The 13,884-nt window shown below is 40.9% G+C and overlaps 1 protein-coding gene across 1 annotated transcript; it reads left to right on the top strand.

The window, feature by feature from the left end:
- The first annotated feature begins 268 nt into the window (after positions 1–268).
- Positions 269–10,390, top strand: lsm1.L (LSM1 homolog, mRNA degradation associated L homeolog). Its single transcript, NM_001098694.1, is given in 4 exon segments — positions 269–416; positions 6,361–6,429; positions 8,261–8,376; positions 9,949–10,390. Coding segments are annotated over 4 exon segments (402 nt in total). The 5' UTR covers positions 269–370; the 3' UTR covers positions 10,120–10,390.
- Positions 10,391–13,884: the final 3,494 nt, after the last annotated feature.

Genomic DNA, 13,884 nt, shown 5'->3' with positions numbered 1-13,884 from the left:
GTACTACGCACGAACAGAGCATCATGTAAAAGTCATTCCATCCATTCAGAGAGTGAAGACCTTGGAACGACCAATCATCGTTGAGCAGATGCGGCGACATAATTGAGCTCGGATTTCTAGTTGGCCGGGAGCCTTTTGTAGCCCCGCCCACGCCAGCGCGACTGCCAATAAGATGAAACAGGAAATACAGCACAACGCTTCGCGAAACGCTTTAGAATGACGTCACATACATAATCACCTCCCTTCACAAGGCTCCGTCCCGCCGGAAGTGCCGTTTTTTTTTTTTAAGTAGAATTACGGTGTTTCTGGAGTCCAGATTTGTGAGGTGTTCGCTTTGAGGTAGTGGCCCGTGGAGGGTCGGAAAAAGAGGATGAATTATATGCCCGGGACCGCCAGCCTCATAGAGGATATAGACAGTCAGTATAAATTCCCACAACTAGTGCGCTGTGTGCTGCTTAATGACGATTAGGAATCCCGAGGCGGATGCACAGAAGTCAGGGACTTACCTCCCACCTCTCCTAATGGTGTATTCTGGGAGTTGTAGTTTAAAGGGGTAGTTCACCTTTAAGGTGACTTTTAGTATCTTATATAATGCCCAATTCTAAGCAACTTTGTAATTGGTCTTCATTATTTATTTTTTATAGTTTTTGAGTTATTTGCCTTTTTTTCTGGATTCTTCTCAGCTTTCAAATGGGGGTCACTGACCCATCTAAAAAACAAATGCTCTGTAAGGCTACACATGTATTGTCATTGCTACTTTTTATTACTCCGCTTTCTATTCAGGCCTCTCCTGTTCATATTCCAGTCTCTTATTCAAATCAGTGCATGGTTGCTAGGGCCAATTGAACCCTAGCAACCAGACTGCTAAAACTGCAAACTGGAGAGCTGCTGAATAAAAAGCTAAATAACTTAAAAACCACAAATAATAAAAAAAAAAAAGGAAAACCTATTGCAAGTTGTCCCAGAATATCACTCTCTACATCATACTAAAATTAATTTGAAGGTCACCAACCCCTTTAAAGTTTACTTTTATACCTTCTGGAATTACCAATTCTAAGCAGCTTTTCTATTGGCCTTCATTATATCTTTTTTTTTTTATTTTATTTTTTTTAATTATTTGCCTTCTTGTTCTGACTCTTTCCAGCTTTCAATGGGGGACACTGACCTCATCTAAAAACCAAATGCTCTGTAAGGCTACAAATATATTGTTATTATTACTTTTTATTACTCCTCTTTCTATTCAGGCCTCTCCTATTCATATTCCAGTCTCTTATTCAAATCAATGCATAGTTGCTATGGGAATGTGAACTCTAGCAACCAGACTGCTGAAATTTCAAACTGGAGAGCTGCTGAATAAAAAGCTAAATAACACAAAAAACACAATTAATAAAAAATGGAAACCAATTGCAAATTATCTCTGGACATCCCTCTAATACTTTTTATACTAAAAATTAATTTAAAGGTGAACAATCACTTTAAGGCTTAGGGCAGAGACACACTCAGATTCGGGGAGATTAGTCGCCCCACGACTAATCTTCCTGAACTGCCTCCCGCCGGCTTGAATCTAAATTGCTGGCGGGATGGCACTTGGAGTGCTTTGTTTTCCGAAGTCGCCTAAAGTTTCTTCGTGAGGCACTCCAAGTGCCATCCCGCCAGCAATTTAGAGTCTAGCTGGCGGGAGGCAGTTTGGGGAGATTAGTCGCCCGAAGAAGACTTGGAGTGCTTTGTTTTCCGAAGTCGCCTAAAGTTTCCTCGTGAGGCACTCCAAGTGCCATCCCGCCAGCAATTTAGAGTCTAGCTGGCGGGAGGCAGTTTGGGGAGATTAGTCGCCCGAAGAAGAGGCGATTTATTGCTGGGCGACTAAATATCCCCGAATCTAAGCGTGTGTCTCTGCCCTAAGAGACACATGCATTACACCAGCATGAAGCATGACAATAAACTCATTCTTAGACTAATTTCAATCATTATAATAGTTTATATTGAGCCTCTTCCATGTCTATTGTCTGGCAATTGTCTATTCCCTAGCAACCAGCCAAATGGCAAACTGCAGAGCCTTAGCAACGCACTTACTAAAGGTCAACTGCACCTAAAAATCTGTCTTCTCCATATTGAAGGAAACATGTTATTCTGAACATCTTTCCAATGGTACATTCATTCTAGTTTCTTTCAGTTCTTCGTAAATGTCAGTTGTATTTATTAATTGGCCCCATGCTGTTTTCTGGGTCTGACTTTTGAAATGTAAAGGCAGAAGCCAATTCTTTTCTACATCTCTTAAAATCGGCTGCCTTCTGCTGTACTGTTACAGGAGTCTGAACTAGCAGTACAGCAAGGGACAAGTATTGTGTCCTTTTAATGACAAAAATCCTTATAGCAGAAGGGAAGGTTGAATCACTTGGACATGCTAGTTTCTTAGACACCCCCCCATGATTGTAGTAAAGGGTTGACTAACGAATTGTTGGGATTGTTCTCCTTTAAATTAACTTTAAGTATGATGTACAGAAGGATAGTCTGAGACCATTTAAAATTGGCTTTCAATTTTTATTATTTGTGGTTTTTATTCAGCAGCTCTCCAGTTTGCTGTTTCCAAATTACCATAGCAACCATGCATTGATTTCAATAAGAGACTGGAATATGAATAGGAGAGGCCTGAAAAGAAAGACGATTAATAAAATGTAGCATTAACAATGCCTTTCAGAGCATTTGTTTTTAGATGGGGGTCAGTGACCCTATTTGAAAGCTGGAAAGAATCAGAAGAAGGCAAATAATTCAAAAACTATAAAAAAAAAATAAACAATTAAGACCAATTGAAAACTTGCTTAGAATTGGAATGGCCATTCTATAACATACTAAAAGTTAACTTAAAGGTGAACCACCCCTTTAAGCCTTTCCTTCTCCTTTACAGAGATGTCAGACAAGGGTGCTTTATTTCACTCGACAATTCTGAACTCCCCACCGATGACAAAGCTCCCAAAATGACTTTCAATTGCTGTGAATGGGAATTTGTGGAGGTAATGCTTTGAATAGCTCAATTGTGGGGAGATTAAGTGTAGATTCAGCTATTTGTGCTGGAATGTAAAAGTATTTCAGGAGCTTTGTTTTCCATGGGGAGCACATATTTCCTGGGGTGAAAAAGAAACCTGTCTGAATTTACTCTTAGGGGGCAGATTTATCAAGGGTCGAAAGTGAATTCGAGGACATTTTCGAAGCAAAAAAATTCGAAATTCGAAGTAAAACTCCGACTTCAATAGTTCGCCAAATTAAACCTGCCGAAGTGCTATGTTAACCTATGGGGACCTTTTAATGCACTTTTCTAAGTCTTTTCACATCGAAGTAAAATCGATCGATCATACACTAAAATCGTTCGTTTCGAACGATTTAATCGTTCGATCGACTGATTTTACTTAGTTTGATGGCCAAATTCTGTGAAAAACCCTTCGACTTCGATATTCAAAGTATTTTAATTCGATGGTCGAATTTCGAAGAATTTTTTACTTTGAAATTCGACCCTTGATAAATCTGCCCCTTAATGTTCCTAAATCCTCTAGGTGAAATTCTTAAACATACAGTTCTAGTAATTACGGGCCATTAAAGCCTTTATTACACACACACTCTCTCTCTCTCTCTCTCTGATTTGTTTCAACTTCTCAAAGTTAAAGGATAAGTAAACCTTTAAAATAAGTTGGGATGCACAGAATCCATTTTTTTGGATTCGGCCGAACCCCCGAATCCATCGCAAAAGATTCGTACGCAAATTAGGGACGGGAAGGGGGAAACATTTTTTACTTCCTTGTTATATGACAAAAAGTCACGTGATTTCCCTCCCCACCCCTAATTTGCATATGCAAATTAGATTCGGTTCGGCCGGGCAGAAGAATTCGGCCGAACCCGAATCCTGCTGAAAAAGGCAGAATCCTGGATTCGGTGCATCCCTAAAAATAAGTGAACATAATATTGATGAGTTCTATTCTAAGCACTTTTGCAATGTATATTCATTATTTATTATGAATGAATTTTGTTACAGCAGCGCCACCTGCTGGTCATTTTCCGACCAGTCTGACCACCAAGTAGTCAATGAAGTTGTCAGGAGAAGGCTGCTCTGATTTTCTTCTGCTTAGGAAAAACAGAAACCTTTCTCAAATCTCTCCTAAGCAGAAGAACATCGGGTGGCGCTGTTGTAACAAAATTCATTCATATTAACAGTTCATGTAACCTTTAATAACTGTTGATACAATGTAAGACAAGGCAACTGACTAACAGACCTGTCTTTGCTACGGAACCAAGACTTTTGCGACATTGTTTAAGAAGTAACAAGAAGGAGTTAATCAAATGCTTTCAATAGCATTTGTTTTTACAAATAACTTAAAAACCTTAAAACATTTGTGTTGAATGTATATTGGAAAGTTGCTTAGAATTATTTTTTTTTAATTAGGTACATTTTTATTTTGGGCTTGCCTTGCCCTTTTATGTATTTTTATCCAGGAATAGCAACTGGATAGCAATTAGTTCTAATAAACTGCCTTGAATGCACATCACTAAAAGCAAACGTTTGATTGGCTGACATGGGGTGCCACTCCTGTTATACTGGCAAATGTAAATGCTTCCAGCTGTGATTAGTGATTGCAGAGGTCATCCTGGATGTTAATTGGTCGACACCTATAGTGATTTTACAATAAGCTGCTGCTTATCCCCTTCTGTGTAATTGCAGTTTTGTTTTAAAGGGAAAGTCAACCCCAAAAATAATGTTTTTGCTCCTAAAAGGAAACCTAATTCTAAACAACTTTGCAATAGACATATTTTCTATGGTTTTTAAGTTATTTTTATATGTATTGCTATTGAAAGCAGTGTCTGCCCATGTCTCCACTGGTGGTTCAGACTGTTGATATACAATGTAAGACGCTGATTAACAGACCTGTCTTTGCTGGGGAACTAAGGCTTTTGCAACATTGATTAAAAAGTAACAACCAGAAGTTCAGCAAATGCTGCTTTCAGTAGCAACTGTTTTTACAAATAACTTTAAAAGCTATTTAAATATTTTAAATATATATTGGAAAGTTGCTTAGAATTATGGTTTTTTTACTAGGCAAAATTTTTATTTTGGGGTTACCTTGTTCTTTAAATTAATGGTTGTGAAAATTGCTTCATACGCACTTGCTGCTGGCCCTGTGTGGGCTCTTACAGGCGAGCAGTTTTATCTGCACTCCCCTGCATTCTGGTTTCGTGCGTTCAGCCGCAGGTGAGCGCAGGTGTAGACGCACTAAATTCTTTTCAACGTGGCTGTACTCACATAGACGCATGTAAGCGCAGAGTGCAGTAGAAATGCAACATGCTGTGTCAAAACCTGCGTTCGGCACTTACATGCGCCTGTGTGAAAATAATTCAGTGCGTCTACTCCTGCGATCCCCTGCGGTTGAACGCATTAAACTGGAACGCAGGGGAGCACAGCTAGAATACGCTCGTCTGTAAGAGCCCTAAATGTGAACTAAGGGGCCCTTACACTGTTAGATCTTGGAGGGAATCTTACAGCTGAAAACCAAGTTTCCCCACAAATGATTTAGTTGAGTACTTAATCTGAAACCTAATTTATAAAACATTTGCATTGTCTTTTATTGTAAAATGAAAGTTAGTTGTTCGGTTCAGGAGAGGAAAAGACAGTGGCGGAACTACCGGGGGAGCAGGGGGTGCAATTGGGCCAGGGCCCGCACCCCCTCAGGGCCCCCCGGCAGCTCGCGCACTGCCAATTTCGGGCCGCATCGGCCAATTTTGGATAAAATAATCAGGTACAGAGGGGGGCGGGGCCCGGCGGCACGTCCCGCACCAGGGCCACAGCCTGTCTATTTACATAGTTTTTGTTTTTATACTGACCTGTTCCTTCCAAACAAAGTTCAGTTTAAATCATTGGTAAACGTAATTACTATTGGAAACAATATATGTTTATTCTTGTCCTGACTCTAAAAACACAGTGGCAGGGGTCACTTCTCCTCTGGATCTCTTTACTGGTTTCTGCTACTTTGTTTCAGGAGTCAGAATCAGCAATGCAGAGAATATAATCAGCCAGACATATACCGGTTTTTAGCTAACTAACTATATAAGAACCATTTTTTATTTTGGACAGCCTGTCTATTTACCCCGTTTTTATTTTTACACTTAACTGTTCCTTTAAGGTACACGTATTGGAAAGTTGCCTGGAATTCAATTTCCTTTTACTGTGCATGGGGATGTAGATTCCCTTTAGAAGCAAAATGATTGGCCCACAGTAAAATGTGTCCTTTATATGAGCCCCTCACTAGGTCATTATGTGACACTCGCGCTTCAGTCACTGTTTGTCATACAGACCAATTCTATTTTCCTCTGTTCTTCCAGAAAAACACTTGGTCTTACTGAGAGATGGGAGGACCCTTATAGGATATCTAAGGAGCATTGACCAATTTGGTGAGTTACCCCGCCCGTGTGACTTCGAGAAGTAACACCAGAGTGATCTTTTACAAGAACTACCTACTGAGGCTGAAGTACATAGTGTGCCACTGGCCTTAAAGGACAAGGAAAGTTAAACTAAAGAAGTAGCTAGAAATGTAGTACATATATGTTTTGTGCTTCTGTACCAGCCCAAGGCAACCACAACCCTTTAGCAGTAAAGATCTGTGTCTCCAAAGATGCCCCAGTAGCTCCCCATCTTTTTTTCTGCTGATTCACTGCACATGCTCTGTGCTGCTGTCACTTACTGAGCTTAGGGACCCACTCACAATATACAGTACACATAGAATAGAAATGTCACAATATAAGGCTGATCAGTAATTAATACAGATAATTACTACATGGCAGCACAGAAACCAGTGCAATTAGCATCAGAATTTAATAATCAGCAAACCTGTAGCATCAGTTTATATTACAGGGGAAGCTCATTTTCTGCTGGATAATTAGTGACGACCCCTAAGCTTAGCTTCTCAACAGCCAATCAGAGCCCACTGAGCATGTGAGTGTCACAGACACTTTCCAAGATGGTGACCCCCTGTGACAAGTTTGAAGGCCTGGATCATTGCTGCTATTGACAAGCTGAAACTTTAAGCTGATGCACTAAGTTCAGTATATAAAATATGGCATTTTTAGCCACATTCATTTTTAGGGTGTAGTTCTCCTTTAAGCTGGCCATAGATGTGCAGATTTTAGGCTCATATCGTATGGCGCATCCTTCAGACCTGCAACTAAAACATTCAGTTTAAATACAGTAGTAAAAGAACAAATCAGGGGATGTTCACCTTTAAAAAAACTTTTAGTATAATGTAGAGATTGATATTTTGACAATTGGCAAAGTGTTTTTGAGTTATTTAGTTTAGCTTTTCAGCAACTCTCCAGTCTGCAATTTCAGTACTGTGGTTTCTAGGGTCCAAATAACCCTAGCAACCATGCACTGATTTGAATAAGCGACTCAAATATGAAAAGGAGAGGGGCTGAATAGAAAGATGAGTAATAAAAAGTAGCAATAACAATACATTTGTAGCCTTACAGAGCATTTGTTTGTTTGTTTTTTGATGGGGTCAGTGACCATTTGAAAGCTGGAAAGAGTCGGAAGAAAAAGGCAAATAATTCAAAACCTATATGAAAGAAAAAGTGACCAATTGAAAAGTTGTTTAGAATTGGCCCTTCTATAACATACTAAAAGTTTACGTAAAGGAGAGGTTCATCTTTAAGTTAACTATTAGTATGTTATAGAATTGCCAATTCTAAACAACTTTTCAATTGGTCTTCATTATGTTTTTTTTAATTATTTGCCTTCTTCTTCCGACTCTTTCCAGCTTCAAATGGGGGTCACTGACCCCATCCAATAAACAAATGCTCTGTAAGGCTGCATGTTTATTATTATTGCTTATTTTTATTAATCATCTTTCTATTAAGGTCCCTTCTATTCATATCCCAGTCTCTTATTCAGATCAATGTATGATTGCTAGGGTCATTTGGGCCCTAGCAACCAGATTGCTGAAACTGCAAACTGGAGAGCTGCTGAATATAAAACTAAATAACTCAAAACCCAGAAAATGAAACCCAATTGCAAATGGTCTTAGAATATCATATTCTACATGATACTAAAAGTTAATTTAAAGGTGAACCCCCCTCCTTTAATGGGTAATATGGAGAATATTGTTTTGCTATGTAAAGGGATGTAGCTGTGTGCACTAAACTATAGTCTATGGAATATGATGTAAAATTGCCAGCCCACCATGATGTCCTTGTTCACTCTGCTTTTCATTCTTTTCTGCCAAATTAGCAAATCTTGTGTTGCATCAGACCGTGGAGAGAATCCATGTCGGCAAGAAATATGGTGACATACCACGAGGAATTTTTGTTGTGCGGGGGGAGAACGTGGTCCTGCTGGGCGAGATTGTAAGTCGTTTTGGTTGCGCATAGACTGATGATTTTACTGAGCACTTAATATGCCAAGTAGAAATAAAACAAAATGGTACCTCAGGTTTCAAGCAGCAGAATCCTTTGCTGCCAGCAGGTGGCCACGCATTTTCAACCATTTCCAGGCAACGAAGGTGAACTGCACTGATACAAAGGGGCATTCATTATCCATTATTCCCAGGGCTGCATCAGTGGCCTAGTGATCCATGATCCTTTCTACATCTGAAATAATAAACTGGCTCAGTCTCGGTTTAAGCGATATTGCCTCAATTGTGTAAAATAGTGTTTTTGGGATGAAGTTTGAATTACTTAAAGTGGACCTGTCACCCAGACACAAAAAGCTGTATAATAAAAGTCCTTTTCAAATTAAACACAAAATCCAATTTCTTTTTTTTATTATTAAAGCATTCATAGTTGTTGTAAGCTCGTTTAAAAATCTCAGCTGTCAATCAAATATAGTCTGTCCCTCCTCAGACAATTACTTTCACTTTCCATTCAGCACTTCCTAGATGTCACTGCTCTCCCCACATTCCCCAGTTCTCTTCACCATTTAATTGTGTAACTTCACCATTTAATTGTGTAACCAGGACATGGGGATGGACATCAGTTCCCTCATTCTGGTGCACAAACAAGATTCTGAGATGATACAAGGCTTGTCTTAATAACAGTGTCCACAACATTACTCCTGCCTGCTTGTTATAATTATGAATTACTAAGAGAGAATACACGCATCGGAACACCAAATGTAGGAGGGAGAGAAAATCATTACCCGCCGTCCGGTAGAACCATTCCACTCTGGGTAGCCGTATAGGAAAACAATCAGGATCGTTAAGGATCACCGGTGCTCCTTAAAGGAGAAGGAAACCCCCTGGGCGCAAAAACCCTCCCCCCCTGTGTTGCTTCCCCTCCCCGCTGGCCTACCTGTCCTGCTGGGCAAATGCCCCTAACTTGTTACTTACCCTTCTGCGCAGGTCCAGTCTACGGAGTTCACAGACGCCATCTTCTTCCACGCGATCTTCTTCCTGCTTTGACCGGCATTTTGGCGCATGCGCAGTAGGAGCATTTCGCCGGTATGGATCTACTGCGCATGCGCCAAAAGTCAAAAAGTTTTCCGATTTCGTGACTTTTGGCGCATGCGCCGGTCAAAGCAGGAAGAAGATCGCGTGGAAGAAGATGGCATCTGTGAACTCCGTAGACTGGACCTGCGCAGAAGGGTAAGTAACAAGTTAGGGCCATTTGCCCAGAGGGACGGGTAGGCCAGGGGGGAGGAGGGAGGGGAAGCAACACAGGGGAGGGGGGGAGGGTTTTTGCACCCAGGGGGTTTACTTCTCCTTTAAGTGCGCTTCTGATCGTTTTCCTATAATTATGAGGTTCCAGTCTAAAGTAAACAAGCTTCAAATAATTTATATAGTGTAATTAAAGTTTATTTTGCTTGACTTATGTGATAAAATAGGATTCTGAATAATTTTTTTGGGCAACAGGTCCCCTTTAATGCAATATACTCGCTGCATTGTAGAAGTTTCATCTTGCATTTCCCTTTCTTCCTTGTAGGACCTGGAGAAAGAAAGCGACACCCCTCTCCATCAGGTCTCCATAGAGGAAATCCTAGAGGATCAGCGCATCGAGCAGCAGAGCAAGAATGAAGCGGAGAAGCTGAAGGTGCAGGCTTTAAAAGAGCGGGGCCTGTCCATCCCCAGAGCAGACACTCTGGATGAATACTGATTGTTTACCATGGACAGTCTGATGCTGAATGTTCTCCAAAGTACCATAGTTAATGTTCCAAAAGTGAAACATTTTTTTTTCTGTTTAGTTTTTCCTTCAGTTTGTTTGGAAGAACCATTGGCGGTGCGCTGTAAGATATCCGTTTAATTTGGTTAAATCGTTGCTTAGAAACGGCTAAGCTATACACTCAATAGCACTTATGTTGAAGAACCGCTCGGCAATTGTTATGGGGGAAGAAATCCCATTAAAGGTTTCTTTTGTCAGTGCTTTATTTTGTAATCTTGTGTACGTGATCATTTGTCCATAGAAGTGGTCCATAACCAATCCCTTGCGAGCAATATGTTTCTCACCAACCTCTTAGATGTTGCCCCCAGTTGCTTCCGAGCAGGTGCTTTTTTTTCCAATTCCAGGCTTGGAGGCAAGTTTTGGTTCCATAAAAACTAGGGATGCACCAAATCCAGGATTCGATTCGGAATTCAACTTTTTTCAGTGGGATTCGGATTCGGCCGAATCCTTCTGCCCGGCAGCAGGGGCATGGAGGGAAGTTGCATGACTTTTTGTCCCAAAACACGGAAATAAAAAATTTTACCCTTCCCACCCCTAATTTGCATATGCAAATTCAGATTCGGTTCATTATTCGGCTGAATCTTTTGCGACGGATTCAGGGGTTCGGCCGAATCCAAAATTGTGGATTCACTACATCCCTAATAAAAACCAGTTGTACTGCCAAACAGAGCCTCCTGTAGTCTCAGTTCACATAGGGGCTACCAAATGGCCAATCACACTCCTTATTTGGCATCCCAGTGACTTTTCTTTATGCTTGTGTTGCTCCCCAAATCTTTTTACAGTTGAATGTGGCTCGTGGGTAAAATAGTTTGGGGACCCCTGGTCTTTAGACTGGTGGCTTCCTCTCTGCTCCTTTGCAATTGGCTAGAGAGGGGCTGTGTACTCCAAGTCCCAGCAATTGTGGGCTTTTAGCCAACAGGCCCCTGAGCATGTTGACTTCCTGTCTAAAAAAGCTTCATGTCCCTGTCCTAATAATTGTGGACTTGTCTTCTTTTAATTGGTTCATCAATATGCTTTCTAAGAGCTCTAATTTCAGAATATTTGTGGATTCATGGATGGAAAAAAGAAGTCCTGTTCTCACTGAAATACTAAAGTAAAGGTTTAGGTTATAGAAGGGGTTTAAAGGAAAACTATAACCCCCAACAAAAAAATATCGCATAAAACAGCATGTGTAAATCCCTGCTTCATGTAAATAAACCATTTTCATAATAATATACTTTTTTAGTAGTATGTGCCATTGGGTAATCATAAAGAGAAAATTGCCATTGACTCACATGAGCCAATTAACAGACAGAGTTGTGTCTTTTGCTTCCTCACTTCTTCCTGTTACAGTTAGAGCTGCAGTATTTCTGGTCAGGTGATCTCTGAGGCAGCACAGAGACCATCACAAAATGGTGGTTCAAGGCAAGAGATGTAAAAGGTCAATATTTACTGAAATATATATTCCAGTTTGATTCTTTAATATATCACTTAATATTATATAAACTATCTGTTGCTTAAATGTTAATTTTGGGGGTATAGTTTTCCTTTAATCATTGAAATAATATTGTTAAGGTGCCCCTTCACTGGCAAATAACCCATGACCCATTTATTAGGACAAAGGGTGAATGTTAAAACTAGGGATGCACCGAATACACTATTTTGGATTCGCCATGGAACCCCTGAATCCTCTGTGAAAGATTCGGCCGAATACCGAACCGAAACCTAATTTTTACTTCCTTGTATTTTGAATGGCTGCCCCCATGGCTACACAAAACATAATATACAACATTTCTAGCTACTTCTTAAATTTGTTTCCTTGCCCTTTAAGCTATTTAAGTCCTCTAAGTACACAGAGGATTGTTTTTAGGCGGGTTTACATGTGACAAATTCTGATAAGTAGTGAAATTTGAACGCCAGGGAGCTGAAAACTGTTCTGGGTGGGAAACCGATTACTGGGTATCCACACGGGAAGCAGACCCTGCCAATGCTTTGGAGGGGGTGGCCGGAGGTATAGGCTGCTAGAGGGGCACTGACTGATTTCAGTAACATTTAGTTGTATCACTGGTAAGAAAGTAGAGCTCTCCGACATTAGGGAATATACAGCTCCCAGCAGGGCAACCATCAGAATTTGCAACAAAAAGTAAAAAAAACATTGGTGGCGTGGCCCCCCTATAAGTTAAAAAATAAAAGATTGTCTCATACCTGTCCTATTGGATACAGCAGAGATACTTATTCCTAGACATTGAAGACACAAAATATCCCGACACTTAGGGGCAGATTTACTAAGGTTCGAGTGAATTTTCAAAGTTAAAAAACTTCGAATTTCGAAGTCATTTTTTGGTACTTCGACCATCGAATAGGCCATATTCGACTACGACTTTGACTTCAATTCGAATGATTCGAAGTAAAGTTCGACTTCGAAAATCGAAGTACTGTCTCTTTAAAAAAACTTAGACTGCAATACTTCGCCATCTTAAACCTGCTGAAGTGCTATGTTAGCCATGGGGACCTTCTACAACATTTTTCTAAGTCTTTAGAAGTCGAAGTAAAATCCTTCGATCGAACGATAAAATCCTTCGAATCGTTCGGTCGAACGAACGATTTTAATTCGACCGTAGGATAGCCAAATTCGATCAAACAACTTCGATATTCAAAGTCAAAGTATTTAAATTAGATGGTCAAATAAAAACCCTTGGTGGCCAGCCCCCCCCAAGTTAAAATAAAAAATCAACGCCCCCCCCCCAGTAAAAAAAACATCAGCGGCCAGGGCCCCCCAAGTAAAAAAAAAAAAATGAGTGCCCAAAGGTTTTAAAAATAAAAAATTGTTCAGCATGGCTCAGCTCCTACTTCGGAGCAACTCGGCACCTTCATCTCAACTCGGCTCCTACTTTGGTGCAACTCGGCTCCTACTTTGGTGCAATTGGGCTCTTACTTTGGTGCAACTCGGCTCCTACTTTGGTGCAACTCGGCTCCTACTTTGGTGCAAATGGGCTCCTACTTTGGTGCAATTGGGCTCCTACTTTGGTGCAACTCGGCTCCTACACTGGTGCAAATCGGCTCCTACTCTGGTGAAATTGGGCGCCTACTTTGGTGCAATTGCGCTCCTACTTTGGTGCAATTAAGCTCCTGCTTTGGTGCAATCGGGCTCCTACTTTAGTGCAATTGGGCAACTACTTTGATGCAATTGGGCTTTTACTTTGGTGCAACTCGGCTCCTACTTTGGTGCAAATGGGTTCCTACTTTGGTGCAATTGGGCTCCTACTTTTTTGCAATTGGGCTCCTACTTTGGAGCAATTGGGCTCCTACTCTGGTGCAATTGGGCTCCTATTTTGGTGCAAATCGGCTCCTACTCTGGTGCAATTGGGCTCCTACTTTGGTGCAATTGGGCTCCTACTCTGGTGCAAATCGGCTCCTACTCTGGTGAAATTGGGCTCCTACTTTGGTGCAATTGGGCTCCTACTTTGGTTCAACTAGGCTCCTACTTTGGTGCAATTGGGCTCCTACTTTGGTGCAATTGGGCTTCTATTTTGGTGCAATTGGGCTCCTACCGAAGTGCAAGAGGGGCCAGGCTAATCCAGGAAACACAGCACGGCCAGGCCCCCCTTAATATATAGAAGTCATTGGGCAATAGTCCCCCCAGTATCCCAGTGCAGCCGAGTGCAAGAAGATATCTATCTAGTTCAGTAGCAGCTGTAGTTGCAACAATGCATGTTCACC

This window comes from Xenopus laevis, chromosome 3L (genome assembly GCF_017654675.1).
Source record: "Xenopus laevis strain J_2021 chromosome 3L, Xenopus_laevis_v10.1, whole genome shotgun sequence".
Lineage (NCBI taxonomy): Eukaryota > Metazoa > Chordata > Amphibia > Anura > Pipidae > Xenopus > Xenopus laevis.
The sequence above is the reverse complement of the archived record's forward strand: the minus strand, read 5'-3'. Positions and strand labels throughout refer to the sequence as shown.